Raw genomic sequence first — 20098 nt, forward strand, 5'->3', positions numbered from 1 at the left:
GTTGTTCTCATATTTCCTCAATATTAGAGGCTAGCTCTGTAATTTGAGTTTAGAAGTTCTTATTCAAACAATATAACTGACAGCCAAGTGGACATACAAATTTAGTTAAGGAATGTTCCTGGTTTCTCTTGACCATTGTTCTATGAATTTAGCTCTAGAACACTGGGAGGGGGAAGTTCTGTGAACTTCTCACCTGCAATTGATGGTATAAACCCTTATGCTTATACCAAATACATAAAACAAATTCTTTCTATCTGTGAAATTGCATAGCAGCCTTAAAAATTTACTTGTGACATTACAGGCTAACAATAAAAACTAAACGCTTCATTTAGTGAAAAATGGGATTAGCTAATTTCATGGAAATCCTGTGAAAATACTGCCAGTTTAAAATTAGGCATAGAATGAAATTAAAATATAGATATATCATTATCAGTTTTTAAGAAGCTTATCATATTTCACCAACTGAATTCAGGTTTTTTGAGGAATGATGGCCATTGTAATACCAAGAAATGCTGTTTAAATTTACTCAGAAAGGAGCACTGGTGGGGATAATTGTAATACCAACAGCTGCAGATTGGTGTTTACACAGTTGGCAAACATTTTGTTCGTTTCTCTCCGCTAGATTTAAAATGTCAGCTTCCCCTCCCTTCCCCCATCCATACCTGAGGACCTGCATCTAGATTTGAGAAGAGGAATTTTCAGAAAATGGTACTAAGTTATGCAGGTCAGACTTCCCTTAAATTAAATTGTGGAACCTCATGTGCAGATGGAGGGTACAGGGCTGCACTAACAGATCAATTGTAAAACCAGCTCTGAAAGGACATGTTGGGGAAAAAATACGTTTTCGCTTGCCCAACCCCCACCTTGTCTTTTCACTAATGATTTCCTCCCCCTTTGCAACCCTTAGCAAATGCTGAAGGATGTTATGCAAATGCAACATTAACCGAACCTATTCACCAATTCATTCCTGTAGTTTTACATCTGAAAGAATGTTTAACTTTTCACTCCACTATTCACAGGCAAGCCTGGAAACCGTAAGTCTGTTTAAGATTAGCTCGAAAGATAATACATAGGGCTTGTATAGGTTTTTAGCTGGCTTCGTTCTTGTTCACAGGGCAACATAACACTGTATAGGCCAGCAGAGAGAAAACTTTAAACCAAAGCATGATATAGTCCACGTGGTTCATTTTCACTATTATGCAGAAGCAGAAAGTCCTTTCTGTCTAAATTGTTCGAATGGAAGTCCTGCACTGCTATCGTATTCAGTTTTCAATCAAGATTAATGAAAAAGATAAGCTCATTCCTTCCAAACTTAAACCGATTTATGATGGTCAAAATCAGAATAGCTTGATTAAAAAACATTACAACCACAACAGATTCTGTTTTTAAATGATCCACATGACGAACATGTACAGCCAAACAAACAAGTCGCAAATGATGTAGTGTTAATGTGAGGCAGCAGAACACTTTGAGAGTTCCTCTAAAACATTCAGGATAAATAGAGATTTTAAAAAGATTTTATTTTCATTCAGGGAGAGCCCATTCCAAAATCTTAGCTGCAGGTCAGTAAATTAGAGATCACCAGATGTTAAACCTGATGCAGCGTGACCTTTCTCAAAACAAGTATTTTTTTTCGTCTGATTTATAATTCAGATTTAACAATGTGCAAAGACAGATGTGATTGGCAACACAGCTTTTCAAGTCACCGGTTCGACAGTCTGTACACAACGCCGGCAAAGTACACGATATTTCACATCTTTTAAATCATCCTTCACAACTATTCCGTTATGGATATATAGTGGCAAATGAATGATAAACAGCTGGAATTAGTATAATTTTGCTGGATTGTCAAAACAGTTACACACTGAGACAGAGGTATGCAATGTCAACTTATAAAGCTGGTTAATAGACCAATAATGTCACCGAAACAATACAGTTTTCACGAATGTCTTCTGAGACTACTTCTGTGCTGCTTCTTTTGAAACCGCAGATTTGCAAAACTATTCTTCTGAGACTGCTGAGTGTAATACAATAACCATTGAACAGCAGGGACCTTAAACTGCATTTAAACCCTGCAGTAATTTATTAAAGCGCTATCAATGGTGCAGCTAATGGGAAAGAGTAAAAGAACTCTCAGTGACAATTTGACACATATGACAGGCTTAATGTAATTTTCTTTCAAAATTGACATTTGTTAATGACTACTCAGGTGCCATTCCCCCTTTTCCTTTTTTTGTTTTGGTATAACCCGATATTAGACTACATGTGTGCTTGTCATTCTGAAACATGCGGGGATTGGCTGCTGCCTCCCATTCATTTAGCGAGTGAGTGCATGTATCTGAAGCCTGGATTCCGCTGAGTGTTTGAGTCTGCGAAGATCACTTAATGCCTATGAATGATCTACATCTCCTGCGCAGTTGTTGCCTGATTAGTTCTTGCTATGAGCACAGTGCAGTGTGATGTTCAAAAGGACATAAAGGGGAAGAATTCTTATCTACTGCAGAAGGGTTGTTGGATAGCCAGTGCCTTCGGAATGGTAAGCCGATATTGTCTCTGATCTGAGGAATTGCGAAGAACACGCTGTTGTGGTGCCGTATACCGTTAGACATCAGAATCAGAATCAGATTTATTACTACTGCCATATGACGTGAAATTTATTATTTTGCAGCAGCAGTGCAGTGCCAAGACATAAAAATCTATAAATTACAAATTAAACATATAATATAAAATACTAAAGAGCCAGGGATCTGGGTTCATGGAGCGTTCAGAATGTCAGAGTGATATGTGTGCTTCTTCCTTAACATGCTGGATTCATTCTACTACGTGCAATACACCAGACAGGAATTTCGTGTTATCTTAACTGGAGTAGCAAGATTTTTTTCCTATCTAGTAGTATAAGCGTCTGATACGACCGCCTGTGCTCGCTGTCTTTATGCTCGTAATTCTGTATTGTGTCCTCCCGAATAGGTAGGTCATGAGTCAGAAAGTTAGTGTTTCAAAATGAGGGCTTGCTTTTTTTTTCCTGCAGCTGTGCATTTTTTAAAACATTTTAGAATTTCTTCTATTTGTGTGCTACGTTGTAGAACGTATGCAGCAAATCTGATACCGCCACCCAGTAAACTAGAGTCTGCAATTAAACTCTTCCGTCTTGCGTGAATGTTCAATGCTGTATTGACTTGTTAGGAAGGGGGGAAAGCGACAGACGAAACTTCATAAAACAAAAAGGATATCAGAGTATTTTAAGCATCTGTAACTATTCGAGTAGCAGAATGCTGCTACTTGGATAAACATCCATTATTTGTAACAAATCATTTTGAAAGGTTTTGTACGTAACAGATTTTCAGATTCAGCACTTCCTCTTAAGAGTCAAGCTGTCCATATTCTTAGCTGGAAAGTTATATTATTTTTCTCTCTTCAATGATCTAAGTAAGTGTTTTTTTAAGCAGGAAAAACAGATTGAACTGGATTATTGGATTCCGAGTTTGCCTATTCCCGTGAGCTAAAACCAATGGGAAATAACTGATGTGTTTTTGTGTGCAGTCATGTAGTCATGTTGGCTTTGCTAACAGTTTTTTTTTAGTTTTGCTTTTAAGTTAACATCAAGGCTGGGTGTAGAGAATGCAGGGTGGATATTTTGTCATAATTGTATTTGTTGGTGTATTCAGTACTCCCCCCCCCCACCCCATGCACAAAATGAAAGGCTTTGGAGGTCAGAAGGAGAAAGTTTTAAACTAATGCTGGGCAATAAAGAACCGTTGTTGTTGTCTCAGTCTTTCCCATTCTTCCAATTAAGTCTCTATGATTAGGCAAGATTTGCCTTGTTACAGATTTGGTGAGTGGTTGCTTGTTGCTTTGCAACTCTGGAAACAGAAGTGATGTGGTCATTTAGTATGTAATGGATTCATCTTTCGTATGTGCCAGCCAGTTTCTTACCCTCATAAACTGGGTCCTGATGGTTGGGCAGAGGTGCTGAAGACACAAGGAAGATTTTAGGTCTTTCTGAAACGGCGACCACTCACCGAGCTGATCCTTAAGGCGGGAGGAAAGCGCCGATCCGAATCCTACCTGTCCTCCCAACCCATGAAAGGAATGTGCGTTCCCCTCTGATCCTGCCCGCTTTCGCATATGAAAGTTTAATGAAGTGCCCTTCGAGACTGGAGGGAAATGGTAAACGCAATTAATTGTAAAAGTCTCCTCCTACAGTAAATTTCTTTTTTTTTGCAAAACGACACAAGCTGATTCCATCACGAGTGATGATTTGAAGCGGTAGCGTTATGGCAAAACCGTTGAAAGGTTTTTTTTCAACTGATGTGCAACTACAGCCAGCAGCCGGACCCCGGAGAAGTTGGTATGTTATGTTCGTGGGGTAACAGCAGGTTCTGGTTTTAAGGCAGCGTGCCGTTAATATTCCTGGTGTGCAGAAAGTTGCAACAGACTGTAGTGTACACGTTGGTTCTCCACGCCAGGTAGAGAACGTGCTTTTACTACAGAGGCTGATCTTAAGAAAATGTTTCTTTGAATTTTACATGAGGTCGGAACAGATCATTTGGAATCAGAGTTATTCAATGGGGGAACAGACAGGGTGTGAACAGACATAGTGAGTATATCCTAAAATATGTCGGCTTGGAATTAAGAAACTTCGTTTAATTTGCTGCTGTGTGAGCTGCGGCTGGATCAGTGGAGCCCTGTTTGTTTATGTCAACCCATGCTTTTGAAGTGGTGTCATTCATTTTCAGTATATGTATGAAAACGTGGATCAATATGTTGATAAGCAAGCCATTTGAAAGAAAAGTTTTGATTTTCATTTCCAGAAAGATCATTGCGCTGTCATTTTGTTAATCAGCAATGCATAACGATATATTCATAGTTGGTGCCTCCCAGTGGTTTCAAGAAGTTGCGTCATTAATATTCAGGAAGTCCAGGATTTTGCGCTGAAATTTTCAATTACAGAGTGATGTTAACCAGGTGTAACTGAAAGTGAAAAGAAACACATTGAAGGTTATTGGAAAATGAGATAGAAATAGACACACTTTACATCAAACCACAGTAATATCTTGACAGAAATGATGTAGAGATGTATAGCGTTTTATTTTTATTTGTTAAATATTATTTATTTATACCTGAACAACAGGGTCATGCCATTACTTTTTTGATATATTGATTGAAATCTTTCTTGTTAAGTTCTCTGACTCATTGATAACGACAGCTTGTGATCTTTAATAATGAATATTAGTTGAGAGTTCGGTCATTTTATATTGCAGTTGAATCTGATCCTCTTTCCGAGCTTATTTATGGGGCACTGAATAATTGTTAGGACGAGAATACCTTAGATGATTTGCAATTTTTCCTGAAATGAGATGAAAAACTATTATTTCATTAAACCATTTAGAATAACACAATGTAGTAATTCTCTAAACAGGATTCTTTCACTCTGTTTGGGTCTGAAGAACATTGTTTTCTGACATTGCAGCTTTAATTTGGGTGTTTTCAAGTTTCAAAGCTTAAAAAGTACAAAAATTTTCATTGTAATTAGTGCATTTTTACAATATTACTCAAAGCATTGTGTCAAATCTTGATTGAAAGCTACATAAAGTTCAAACAACGAACAAAAAAATTGTGTCCATTCACTTTTATATATTTTGGAATATTCTCGCTCTTTTCAGATGAGCTTTGAAAGAGAAATTTTGCAAAATTACTGGCAGAATAGCATTATTTGCCGAGGGTGTAAAAGTGATCAATAGAAATTGAACTGAATTGACTTTATTTCCTACATCCTTCACATACATGAGGAGTAAAAATCTTTACGTTAACGTACTTGAATTTAAGTGTACTTGGATTTTACAAAAAAAATCAAAACTAATCAGGCAAATGTTACCTCCTTAGCACGAGGAATTCTGCAGATGCTGGAAATTCAAGCAACACACATCAAAGTTGCTGGTGAACGCAGCAGTGCCAGGCAGCATCTCTAGGAAGAGGTACAGTCGTCATTTCAGGCCGAGACCCTTCGTCAGGACTAACTGAAGAAAGAGCTAGTAAGAGATTTGAAAGTGAGAGGGGGAGGGGGAGATCCGAAATGATAGGAGAAGACAGGAGGGGGAGGGATGGAGCCAAGAGCTGGGGACAGGTGAATGGCAAAAGGGGTATGAGAGGATCATGGGACAGGAGGCCCAGGGAGAAGGAAAAGAGGGGGGGAACCCAGAAGATGGGCAAGGGGTATAGTCAGAGGGACAGACGGAGAAAAAGGAGAGAGAGAGAATGAATGTGTGTAAATAAATAAATAACGGATGGGGTACGAGGGGGAGGTGGGGCATTAGTGGAAGTTAGAGAAGTCGATGTTCATGCCATCAGGTTGGAGGCTACCCAGACAGAATATAAGATGTTGTTCCTCCAACCTGAGTGTGGCTTCATCTTTACAGTAGAGGAGGCCGTGGATAGACATGTCAGAATGGGAATGGGATGTGGAATTAAAATGTGTGGCTACTGGGAGATCCTGCTTTCTCTAGCGGACAGAGCATAGGTGTTCAGCAAAACGATCTCCCAGTCTGCGTTGGGTCTCGCCAATATATATAAGGCCAGATCGGGAGCTCCGGACGCAGTATATCACCCCAGCCAACTCACAGGTGAAGTGTCGCCTCACCTGGAAGGACTGTCTGGGGCCCTGAATGGTGGTAAGGAAGGAAGTGTAAGGGCACGTGTAGCACTTGTTCCACTTACAAGGATGAGTGCCAGGAGGGAGATCAGTGGGGAGGGATGGGGGGGACGAATGGACTTCGTACCCCATCCGTTATTTATTTATATACACACATTCTTTCTCTCTCTCTCTCTCTCTCCTTTTTCTCCCTCTGTCCCTCTGACTATACCCCTTGCCCATCCTCTGGGTTTTCCCCCCCTTCCCCCTTTTCCTTCTCCCTGGGCCTCCTGTCCCATGATCTTTTCATACCCCTTTTGCCAATCAACTGTCCAGCTCTTGGCTCCATCCCTCCCCCTCCTGTCATCTCCTATAATTTTGGATCTCCCCCTCCCCCTCCCACTTTCAAATCTCTTACTAGCTGTTCCTTCAGTTAGTCCTGACGAAGGGTCTCGGCCTGAAACGTCGACTGTGCCTCTTCCTAGAGATGCTGCCTGGCCTGCTGCGTTCACCTGCAACTTTGATGTGTGTTGTTTTAAAAGATAACACTTTTTTTGAATTGAAGAGGTTTTAAGTAAAAGAAAGACACAGCAGGCAATTTGAAATAAAATTTATCCTCAAGTATATTAAACTGTCTCAAGTATGTAAACTGTTTGGAATGATCCCAGTAATGCTCTGATGTACAATTTTGATAATATGTGTGTGGTTGAAGAAGAATCTAATGGAAAGTTACAAAGACTACCAGGAACTACATTCATTAAGCTAAGAATCCAAACCTTAAGTTTCTCCAAGTCTGTAATATTGTGTAGGTTGAAATCTTTTTGCTGATGGTTTTGTGTTGCTGTACTCTTAATCTATTTGAGTTGTAGTCAAAATAGTGTTCTGGGTGAGTAAGTTGCCTGTTTTCCACATAATTTGTGCCTCCGGAAATTCCAATTTCCCCTCTGAGGTTGCATATTGAACTGATTGGGAGCTGTTGTAACAAATGGATATATCAAGGGATTTGGTAACTCAACATAAGGTTTTCCACAAGGTCTGATTTTTGCTTTAAAAACACTTCACATTCTGACAACAGAATCAAGCTAAATATCTGCATCCATGCTTTAATAAGCAATTTGTACAAAAGCATAGCTTTAATCATTGAACATAATAAAGAAATTGATGTGTTAAAGTTGGATTGAAGTTTCATTGAAAGGATCAACTGTTGTCATAGCAATAATTTTTCAGCTTTGAGAAAGTAACTATATAATTCTGAACTCATGACAAAATAATTTTCCTTTTATGAATTTGTTTTCCCATGGTAAGCCATTGGTCAAACTATCTTGATTTTTAAAGTTTCTGTAGAGAGATAATATGGTGTATAAAAATCTTTCATTAACTGATTAGTAACTTTCATTTGCCTTTATTTGGAAATTTTGGATTGTTAATAGCAGGGATGATTTTAGAATCAATTGAGTCATCATAGTTTCCTCATTGTTATGAAGTTTTGCCCAGCTGGTTACTGAATTGAATTATGTCAGAGTTGAAGCAATTCCCATTGGTATTGATGAAGGGTCTTGACCCGAAACGCAGACTACTCTTTTCCATAGATGCTGCCTGGCCTGCTGAGTTCCTTCAGTGTTTTATGCGTGTTGCCTGGACTTCCAACATCTGCAGATTTTCTTGTCCTATTGATATTGTATTATTAAGGGTAAAGCATTGAAATTTTTAAAAAAATTAGGGTTTCAAGAATGAATTTTGCTTATTCTTAGCCAAAATGATTTGCTTGTGCCCAATATTAAATAATCTGAATTTCTAACTAGCTTGATTTTTATCCACTAGAACTTTATCATTGGGAAACCTAGGTAGCAGTAGAAGGTTAAACTATTTCCACTATTGGTGCTTCAGTTAAAACCCAACAAGGTTTAAAGTATTCCATGCTTGTGTTTACTGAATTTTGGCAGTATTTCTCACTTCTAGTGGTTATGACTCCAAATACCAAAATTGCCTCTAATTTGCCAAAGAATATTCCATTACTTATTGGGACTATTGGAAAGCTTCTGTGGGAAATTAGCATATTGCTCATTTTTTCATGAAACTGAGATAAGGAAATTTTGCTACCATCTTGTAGACAACTGGGGATAATACTGACACTATATTCAAAATATTGTTTCCTTTCCCAACAGTTATATTCTTGCATGGCATGTCAGAAACTGCTGCTAATACTCTTCTAGCCAAGCGATTGGCGATGTCTGTCTGACATTTATTATGTTTCTGAACAACCTACTTTTCTCACTTGAAATCTCCTGTGTTACTTTCCTGATATTTGAAACCATTAACATGCTTTCTGACATTTCCAAATTCACATTTTTGCGTCATCTGAATCAAAGTAATACGAACAAAGCCATTCATCAGTATGAAGCTGTATTTTTAAAGCATTCACAACACTCCAACTAATGGTACCTTAAATGTGCTTTTTATGTAAAAAAAAACAGTACCAACAAAGAACTTTTTAAAAGTTAGGTTTGCAGAAGACCTTTAGGGAACTTATCAAAGTCATTAGAATAATTGTCTAAACTTGTGCAAACCTGTATCAGACTTCTTGCTGTACATTTGCAATGGCATCAAAGGATTTCACGTCATAAAGTATAGGATTGGCTTGATTAATTGTGAGTAATGCAAAACTATTCCTTGTAGCCTAGCTTGGGTTACAGAATATCTATCTGATAAAATAGAATTTTCAAAAACAAAAAAAATGCTCTCCAGTTTGTAAAGAGTAATGTTTGCATCTAGCTTATCCCAGGAGACGCTTTGAGTAATGCAAACAACACATTTTTGGTATGATTACCCTCTCATTTGACTATTCCCACAGGAATGCATGGTTCTCAGTTATCTGCAACCACATTGAAAATTATGTGTGTGTATGTGTGTGGGCTCTATTAAAACCATAGCCTGGTGTTATACTATACATGGGCCCCAATAAGTGTACTGGAAAACCTGGGTAATTTATTTTTTAAATTAATATTTATTTAGATATATTAAATTGAAATATGAAACAAATAAATGAGCAAAAATTAAGGATAATAAACGTAACAGTCTGTTAATTCACACATAAAAGTTGCTAGTGAACGCAGCAGGCCAGGCAGCATCTCTAGGAAGAGGTACAGTCGACGTTTCAGGCCAAGACCCTTCGTCAGGACTAACTGAAGGAAGAGTGAGTAAGGGATTTGAAAGTTGGAGGGGGAGGGGGAGATCCAAAATATATAGGAGAAGACAGGAGGGGGAGGGATGGAGCCAAGAGCTGGACAGGTGATAGGCAAAAGGGATACGAGAGGATCATGGGACAGGAGGTCCGGGAAGAAAGACAAGGGAGGGGGGACCCAGAGGATGGGCAAGGGGTATATTCAGAGGGACAGAGGGAGAAAAAGGAGAGTGAGAGAAAGAATGTGTGTATAAAAATAAGTAACAGATGGGGTACGAGAGGGAGGTGGGGCATTAACGGAAGTTAGAGAAGTCAATGTTCATGCCATCAGGTTGGAGGCTACCCAGACGGAATATAAGGTGTTTTTCCTCCAACCTGAGTGTGGCTTCATCTTTACAGTAGAGGAGGCCGTGGATAGACATGTCAGAATGGGAATGGGATGTGGAATTAAAATGTGTGGCCACTGGGAGATCCTGCTTTCTCTGGCGGACAGAGCGTAGGTGTTCGGCAAGGCGGTCTCCCAGTCTGTGTCGGGTCTCGCCAATATATAAAAGGCCAGATCGGGAGCACCGGATGCAGTATATCACCCCAGCCAACTCACAGGTGAAGCCACACTCAGGTTGGAGGAACAACACCTTATATTCCGTCTGGGTAGCCTCCAACCTGATGGCATGAACATCGACTTCTCTAACTTCCGCTAATGCCCCACCTCCCCCTCATACCCCATCTGTTACTTATTTTTATACACACATTCTTTCTCTCACTCTCCTTTTTCTCCCTCTGTCCCTCTGAATATACCCCTTGCCCATCCTCTGGGTCCCCCCCCCCTTGTCTTTCTCCCTGGGCCTCCTGTCCCATGATCCTCTCGTATCCCTTTTGCCTATCACCTGTCCAGCTCTTGGCTCCATCCCTCCCCCTCCTGTTTTCTCCTATCATTTTGGATCTCCCCCTCCCCCTCCTACTTTCAAATCCCTTACTCACTCTTCCTTCAGTTAGTCCTGACGAAGGGTCTCGGCCTGAAACGTCGACTGTACCTCTTCCTAGAGATGCTACCTGGCCTGCTGCGTTCACCAGGAACTTTGATGTGTGTTGCTTGAATCTCCAGCATCTGCAGAATTCCTGTAGTCTGTTAATTCAAATAGTTTGGGTCTTCTCATTTTTGATTTGGAATTGACTCCAGAACATAATAAACTTTATTTTGTGAAGTACGTTACATGACAGAATTCAGAATAGTTGAAGTGTTAAATTTCCCAACTTTTCAGTGTTACTACTTCTCAGCTCAGGGTTTCAGGCAATTGATGACCAATGATCTGAATACGATGGTTATAAAAATGGATCAACATTTTTAAATTTTGGTTTGACTGCAGCATACATAGCTGACAGAGCACACGACATATTAAAACAATGTATTTCCATTTATTGATCCAACACAGTACTGACGATTCTATGGCATTTGATATTCACTAAGTACTGTAAGGATTGCAGCAGGAAAGCCTGAAATTTGTAATTAAATGATGACTTCAAATCTAAGTCGGCATACCAAACCGACGTATGGTCAAATATGGAGATAGGCACAGAACTTGTGCTTCAGGTCAATCATCAGAAATAGCTCTCAGTAGAAAAGTGGCACTATGCTAAATGCAAAATAAAAGCAACTGTTTAGCAGATGCTGGAAATCTGATATAAAACAAAAAAAGTTGAAAATACTGATTAAATAGCACAGGGGTCCCCAAACTTTTTTGCACAATATTCTTGCGGACCGACCGAGCGGGGCGGGGGGGGGGTGGGGGGGGGGGGAGTGGTGTTCAAGTAGGGTTCTCACCTGAACATGTCTTTTACAGTTAGGGTTGCCAACTTTCTCAATAAAGCAGTCAAATCCCGGGACACTTTACCCCAGGAAAGACTACCATGACCATGAAACCTTCCGCGGGCACCTGTGTATGCATGCGTGATATGCGTATGTGATGTGCACGTGCGCGTACGTGCCGATTTTTTTTTCCCCTCACATATCGGTCCTGCCTTCATCTTCTCGACTATACTGTATATACATTATTTCTACTTTATATAGGCTGTGTATTTATCTTATCCTTCCTGCTTTTACTATATGTTGTTGTTATTTTCGATTTTATGTGTTATTTGGTATGATTTGGTAGGTTATTTTTTGGGTCTGGGAATGCTCAAAAATTTCTCCCATATAAATTAATGGTAATTGCTTCTTCGCTTTATGCCATTTCGGCATGAAAGGTTTCATAGAAACGCTCTACATTAGCGGGGGAAATACGGGACAAGGGCGGTCCCGTATGGGACAAACCAATTTAGCCCAATATACAGGATGTCTTGGCAAATACGGGACAGTTGGCAACCCTATGTTCAAGTTCAACAGCGCATGACAGGGAATGAGGAAAGGTGCAGCTGACTCATATCGTTCCCTCGTGGCCCGGTAGCACATGCTTTGCAGTCCTGTACTGGTCCGTGGCCCAGTGGTTGGGGACCACTGAAGTAGCACAAGCTGAGAGAAAACAAGTACAGATTTAAGACCTTGGGTTTTGTAGATTTTTCCTGTTCCAGCAGTGACAATAATGAATTTTATTTAAATATTTTATATAATTTGTGTTCACATAAAGTAATAAGTTCAGTTAACATATTTACTGCTAGACAAATGACGTTTGAAAAATAATATCAGCTGTGCTTTGCCAGTTCTGTGCCTATCTTCTTGGGTTAATCCTGAATCTGCAAGCGTGCTTTGAACAAAAACAAAAGTTAGGCAGTTGAGTCAACTAACATTGATGTATGACCATACCTCAAAGTGTTGTACAGCAAGCTCTTTTGCTAGTTTTCAATGAAATCCACCTTATTTTCATACTGTTTTGTATTGGTGAAAAGGATGACTGAGAACTATGTATATGTGAAAATAAACTTTCTCCTTAAATTACCCAATTAAAAATAAAGGTCATGCTGGAAGTCAGGAGAATCCTCTGAGTAAATATAATATTGGTAGTTACCACTGGTAGTGTATCTCTTCCTTAAGCCATTTATTGTTACTGAATTACAGTATGTTACAGGGTTGCCTTACCAATGCTGGTCTCCATTTAGCACATTATCAAAGTTGTCATTTTTTATCTATATGCATAAACAATCAATTCAGTCAAAAAGCACATCAAAACCAAGGTAGGTACTGCTTTTGAGCAATAGAAGCAGATGAATATCTTTTGGAAGGGTCACTAAATGAGCATGAACAAAGGTCACATCTTGCTTGGCCTCATGGATCCAATAACATTGAGACTAACGTTGGTATCAGGTCCAAATTGGTCTCAATTTAGCATGCATCTCAGCAACAAACTACATGAAGTGGCAATGCACAATGTAAATTAAGCCATAAGGTGACATGGATTCGGAGTATTTTTAAAAAATATATATATGTTATGAGTAAATCAGATGTGGTTGTAATAACATTCTTGCAAATTAAGTAGTACGTTTTTTGTAAGGTGGATGTAATGATTTCAACAGCAGCATTTTTAACTAGTGCTGACTGTTTATATAACATTTTATGGCCCTTGCATTTCTAGTTTGCAAACATCATAGAGCATAGGTAAGCTGTTTGCAGCCTGTAAAACACATGAAGTCTTCTTATGTTCCTCTTGGAACAGCTGTGACCCATTTAAAGTTTTTTTTTGTAATTCACTTTACACAGAAAAGAATTCCTGAGGTATGTGTAGATTTGCAGTTTATTTCCCTGAAGAACATGATTTTATAAATAATTATGCTGCCTTTTAAAAAAATCTTAGGGTTATATGAAGTTGAATATAGTTAGATGACCATTTATTCGCATTACCTGATAGATTATTTTGCACTTTTCAGAACATGCACAAAGAGCCTGTGAGAAATTTGTTTTTGTGAATAAGGCAGTAAAGACAAGAATTTTATAATAACACAGAAACTATCATAAAAACTATTCATGAACTATGTAGTTTGTATATTTTAGTATAATTAGTATAGCATATTCTCATTGTACATGTATGACAAGGTGATCGAATGCCATTACAAACAGAAACTGAATACCTCAATTATTGCATGTTTTTTTTACAATTTTTACGCATTACAATTTTAGCAGAATATACTGCACTTCAATGCTGTCCCTGAGCTAGGGCTATGATTTGTAACTCTACTGCAACTTGAATATGAATAAAAAATTATGTGAATTAAGCTGCATTAAATGTTAGGTGCCATTATCAATGTTTACAACAGCTTATTATATGCTTCCAATTAGTCATGTCATTCTATCAGTACTGTTCTGCTAGATTTCAAATGGTGTGTGTTGGTTACTTAAATCTAGTTCTCTTTATGTTAAGGGAATATATAAAAACAGAGTGAAAAATCAGTGAAGTTTCAAATTCATAGAGTCAAGGCTTGTAACTTGGTGCTAATTGACCAAACTAGACCTAGCAGGTTTGGTTCTTCAAATCAATTTGCATTGTGGTGATTTGTAACTATTTCATTACTTAATTGTATTGGTGTCAGGACACTGGAATGAGATCATTATTCTCCCTTTTTCTCCATCCTAGTAGAGAGACACCCAACACCCAACTTGTTTTATTAATTAAATAAATAATGTGATTTTAATGGGCCTCAGTTCCTTTTGGTCAGGCTTTGTATTGTTGTTATGTTTGTCTAATACGATATCAACTATTGAAACTGTCTTTAGAAGATAGGAATAGGAATTAGGACGTTTAAAACACAGATTCTCAGTACTGTGTGAATATATCACTGGCCATTTCCCACTCCTGTCAGACGCTTGTTGCTATAATTACTGTTAATTCTCCTGATGTTATCTCATATGAGCATAAGATTCACATTGCCATGCTTAAATGTCCTGTAGTAGCTCTGCAGCCTTTTTCTGGGGCTTCAACATAGCAGCACTATGACTACTTTGCACTACAATGGACTTCTTTTTGTTGTAGTTGTGTTCCATAATTTCTTATATAATTTCAGTTTCTTTGTGAATGTAGTGTATCTGACACAACGTGTGCCTTGCACTTGTTCACTTGAGCATATGATATTAAACCTAACTTTCTCTAAATTCATTTCCCTTCCACTAAATGAGCTAAATTACCCTCCCTGAACTTTTCTGGTTTTTTACTCTTTTTGACCTCCTCTCCATTTTCCACCCTTAAAATGTATCTCTTTGACCAAACGTTCCATTGCCATTCTGAATATCTTGTAATTTGAGTGCTGTCAAATAGGACTACAAATATTTCCAAGTAATCCCTTAGGAAATTTTCGAAGTAAACTTCCATTGGAATTTGGTTGTACAGGCTTGTGTTAATAACTAGAAGTGTGTGCTAATTTTCAGCAGTGTTTCCTTGCTACCACCTGTACGACTAATCCTTAGCTCAGGTGGGTTTTCTGTGAACCTTTCTTTGACTCAACCCATTCCTCCTGACACAGCTTAGTAGAGCTGACCACTAAATGGTCTCCTTGGTTACAACAGAGCTATAAATGCAGAATGTGTTCACAAGTAATTCTGTTAGCTATCTACGGAATCTCAATTGTATCAGAGGTACCAATTTAAAATCAATACAGAGTCTGTATGTTCCACTGCATTTCTTGCTGGTATATCAAATTAATTTAAATAGGCAGACTACTATTTCAGTTAAAGCCACCAGTGGGATGACCTCAACAAAGGCTGGCGATCACTGGAGCTGATTTGAGTTTTTGGCACTATTACTGAGGGTACCTCAGGTTGCACTCGGGAGAAGATTTTCCACCAACTCTTAACCTGTCAGAGCCTGGCAAACGTGTGCAAGCTTAAGAACTGTGAGCACTCATAAAAGCTGCTAAGTCTTTGCTCCTAGCATCAGCTTGTCTTGGTAGCAAAACCACCGGAAGACTGAAAAAGGGTGCAGTGAGGTGTTAGCAGCATTTTTATACCAAACTTTATTTCCTTTGCATGGAGCAAAGTAGGTACCTCCATTTTGGCAGATTATTGAGCTTGCACTTATTAATGTGATTTGCATTATCAAAGAGCCACATACAAGTTTTAAGCAGCATTGATTTTCAAGTGCAGTAGAAGTTCCTGAATATGTTAAAAACTGAAATCAGAAAATCATGACAATGGTTCAAAAACAAAACTTTCATATCCTTTCAGTCCTGAAGAAAGGTCTCAGCCCGAAACGTTGACTGTTTACTCTTTTTTCCATAGATGCTGCATGGTTTGCTGACTTCCTCCAGTACTTTGTGTGTGTTGCTTTGCATTTCCGGCATCTGCAGCATTTCTTATTTCTGTTTTATATCTTTTAGTCTTACTTCTTCTTTATGACATATTTCCAAAATATTATTCGCGCATGAAATGATTAAAGAAAATCCATTGGAATCTTGTATCAATTTTACAAAGGCATAGTTTTAATTTAAATAAAGTAACCAGTCCTAGCACGCAGAACTTCTCCTTTGGCCTGTGGCCTTTAATCGGATATGCACTGCATGCTCTGCCAAAGTTTGACAACTGCAATATTTAACTTGTGGAAGCTGGGGAAACTTGCATTGGTCTGCAAGTATGCTGTGGGAGGATCACTGATACAAGTGCCTTGAAATTACCTATTCTGACAAGTTCAGACACGTGAAGCTATTCTTTATTGTACGTATGTTGCTTGTTCCTTGTCTTCTAGAATAGTAGCTTTATTGAACCAGATTGGCTTTGGAGCATTACATACTTTCTCTTTCTTTTAGCTTACTTTATATTATCAAAAAGTGCCACATGAGATAACTAACGTACACAGCAGCTGCCACTGCGTGTGATAAACTACCTACAACAGATAAGGGAGCAGCTAATTGCTGGCCGACGTGGATGTTGCACATGGAGCACAAATATAAATCACGGCAAGACAGGTTGGCTGTTGCTTTTTTTATAGAATCGTAATCGAGTTTATTGTCACTGACATATATCTGTCTGTGTAAGAGATTATTGGCTTGTACTATTTTTCCACAAATATTCAACAAATAAAGAAATGTATCCAATATTTTGGTAGAGATTGATGTATCCTAGCGTGCTGTTATTTCCTGTAGATTGGGTCTTTATGAAATCGATCCATGTTTGGTATAATAAGAGAATTTGCCTCTGTACTGGCTTCTTCAGTTTTATGTAAATATGGTACTCTGTAAATTCACCCTCTGCACCTTATCACAACAGAGGATGTTTCAAGGATGGAACAGATGTTGCTTTGTATTAACACACTGCCTCAGGTTTTCTTAGAAATGTTACAGGGCTTGGATGTTCAATGTGAATGAGCTTTATCTGAAATTACTAAGCGTTTAACTTAGTTCCAACTGGATATGGAAAATTGTCTAGAGTTTGACACAAATTGACAGTATCACTGAGACCAGAAGGCTGCTGAAATATTTTGCTGATGCAGTGCACCTAGTTGCTTGTTAGTGTAGTATGATTCCTCAAATTTCTGTCCTCTGGTGTCTGTCTGGGTGCTGCCAGAGACCATCAGTAGATAGTTTCACAACAGTTGAGTGTATCAGTACTAGTCTTGTACTTATCAGCTTGAAGGCCAATATAGGGAGCTGAAGTTTCCCCAGTTTTGCTTTTCAAATGTCCAACATGTGGAGTGGGCCCAGTACTCTGGCCATTAGCTTGGATCAGAGAATTCATCTCGGTCTTATTATCACCAAACACTGACACACATTTCCTTGCCTTGCAGAAAAAGGTGGAACACAATTGCAGGCACCAACAGCAGATGGGTGTTCTATTCTCCTCATTTGGAGAGGCAAGTGTTCATGATTAGAGAGTTTATCAGGCAGGGACCACAGAAGTTACGGTATACTTAAGCCTAATCAGTCATACAGTATATTATCCACATTTCTCATTATCCATCCTGATGGCGTAGTCATGTCCTCCTTACTTCTCTCCGTCTCTGCAACAATGCTGTTACCATCTCCAAATGCAGAATAATGAAGAAGCCCACTCACCTCTGGATGTAGACTGAGCAAGATGGGACTTGCTATCTTGGAGGAAGGATCTGTCTGTGGCAAATCACTTACAGGAATGGGCTAGAGCTAAACCAGGGGAAAGATTCAAAGCCCATTTATTATCAAAAAATGTATATATGGAACAGCTTCCCACAGAAGGCTCCAATGAGGGATACAGTGAGCTGCTTACAACAGAAAGCTGACTGGCAAGTACAGCTTTATGTTGTGCTGATGACTAACTTGCGGCTCTGTTTTGGGAATGATTGGTACTGATGATGACACAACTCAATCTGTGATACCTCAAGAAGAAACAAAATTTTGCTTGCATTAATATCACATCTGTCATGCTATTCCGAATAATGACCTATTAGGACTGCAGTGCTGTTTTTTTAATGCAAGTAAATCCTTTTCTGTTTCTCCTGGAATCACCTGTCAAATGTGGAGAAGAAGCATAAAAAAAATTTCTTTCACTTATCCTCCTTCATGTTGGTGTCTCCCCATTCATTGTTAGATATGCCGGCTCTTGTCGCCCTTTAAATTGAGGGGCCAGGTATGAAGTGCATTTAGTTCATCAACTCAGCTCCACTGAGCTTTAACCCCTGTACTTGATTCTCAGTTCAGCAGCAGAGTGTAAGTTCATGAGCTTCATTGCAGTCGATACTTTTACACCAGGAAGTAATGAATGTGCTAACCCATGCAATGCTGAATAGGTGTATTTTCAAACGCATAAAAAATAGGTGTAACTTTATCATCATAAAGGATGAAAAGGAAGAATGCACTCTCTAAGGATATTTTCTAAATAATCTGGAATTGTTATATAGTCTACGCCGAAATGAGCCACCAGGATGAGTGATGTTGAATATTGTATGATATCTAAAGCTGCAATTTCTTTTATTAGAGGCAGTGTTTGAAGTCTTTCAGCAATATGATTCAGCGTATATTTGTTATGCTTTTGTCATTTTGATAAGCTGCTTTAAACTGGATTCAGACTAATAAACTTATTTTATTGTCTGCTTTTATTTTGAAGAAAGAGCTGGAGACTGCTTTATAGCTGGAGGGTATTAGAGAATGCATTCTCAGTAGAGAAGCTATTTATGAAGGAAATAAAATGATATTGTATCAAAACCTTGCTATCAATTTGGGTGTTTTAAAAATAAATAGTATGAATCCTTATCAGTGGTTGCTCTGTAATTGAACATTGAGACAATGTGGAGTTGATTTGTGGCACCACTCTTTGAGCACGATCTTTTACTATAGCCTAGGTCGGGTGATTAAGCTGAAATAACAATTTTCTGCACTGTTACCACAAGACTTTATAATAGAGGCTCTTATCAGTGTTAGGAAAACCCCGCAGAATCTTGACAAACAGCTAATTGCAAATTAACTTGTATTCTACTGCTTATTATACAGCCTGCAAAGTTTCCAACCAACATCCTAACCCAAAAGTAGTTGGCTGATTAAGTGTAAGCATACAACTGTTTGATTTTGAACTAGCCAGTGTGGTTATATTCTCTTTGGTGTTTATTCCAGGATTTAGACCTAGCGAGAATGAATAAATAAACAGCATATTTCCAAGCTCAGCAAGATGTCAGATGAACTAAGCACCTTTTTTTCACATGGGCTTCTTACCCTTTTCCTTCTAGATATTGTAAGCATGAAAGATGCCAATAAATAGGCATTGATACTTGCTACAGGGTTGAAAGGTGTAAATGCTTAGAGCAGTCGTTAGTGTGTGATCAACTGGTCTGCATTATGATGTGTTGTATTGTGCTTCTTGCAGGTTGAAAGTGCACTCATCCCGAATTGGTGGAGAGAATTCCACTTCAGAACTGACTTGTAGATGTTAGAAACGCCTTGAGTCATGATGTGAATCATTAGCAAAACTATAACTATATTCTGAACTGCAACATTAGCCATTATGCAGCTGGCCAAATTAATTGTGGGGTTCCCTGTTGACCCAAACACTTTGATAGTTAATTGGATGATGACAATATTATTGAATGACAGAGGGAGGTAAATTTCAACCAAGTTTGCATTAACTCTAGTTTGATTTTCATTACCAAGAAGGTTTCTTTTTAAGCTAAGAACCAAAAATACAAGGTGCCCTGAAATGATGACCTTGGTACGACTGCAGATAAACTAAGAGCCATATTTCACTGGCAATCCTAAGCAGAACTCTCAGTATTCTGCCTTTCAAACAACAGTATGTCCTGTACCTTTGCATCTGTGCAGACAAAGAAATCTGGTACTTAATAACAGTTTCCAGAGATGAATCTGTTGGTATAGTCGTCGCATGGGGTATAGTAATATGGTCCAGTTGT

General features: G+C 38.7%; 1 protein-coding gene across 4 annotated transcripts in view; it reads left to right on the plus strand.

Moving 5' to 3' along the window:
• The window catches only part of tenm4 (teneurin transmembrane protein 4), an 806559-nt gene that overhangs the window by 162984 nt on the left and 623477 nt on the right, over window positions 1-20098 (plus strand). For 2 of the 4 annotated variants that reach the window (XM_063053964.1, XM_063053967.1), the window contains exon 1: window positions 4257-4348. The exons of 1 other annotated variant lie outside the window; for it this stretch is intronic. In XM_063053964.1, the coding sequence (XP_062910034.1) occupies window positions 4309-4348 (40 nt within the window). In that variant the 5' untranslated portion in view covers window positions 4257-4308. Of the gene's footprint in view, window positions 1-2364; window positions 2537-4256; window positions 4349-20098 lie in introns of those variants that run through there. One more of the 4 variants, XM_063053965.1, reaches the window with a different exon arrangement.

Source organism: Mobula hypostoma, chromosome 7 (genome assembly GCF_963921235.1).
Source record: "Mobula hypostoma chromosome 7, sMobHyp1.1, whole genome shotgun sequence".
NCBI lineage: Eukaryota > Metazoa > Chordata > Chondrichthyes > Myliobatiformes > Myliobatidae > Mobula > Mobula hypostoma.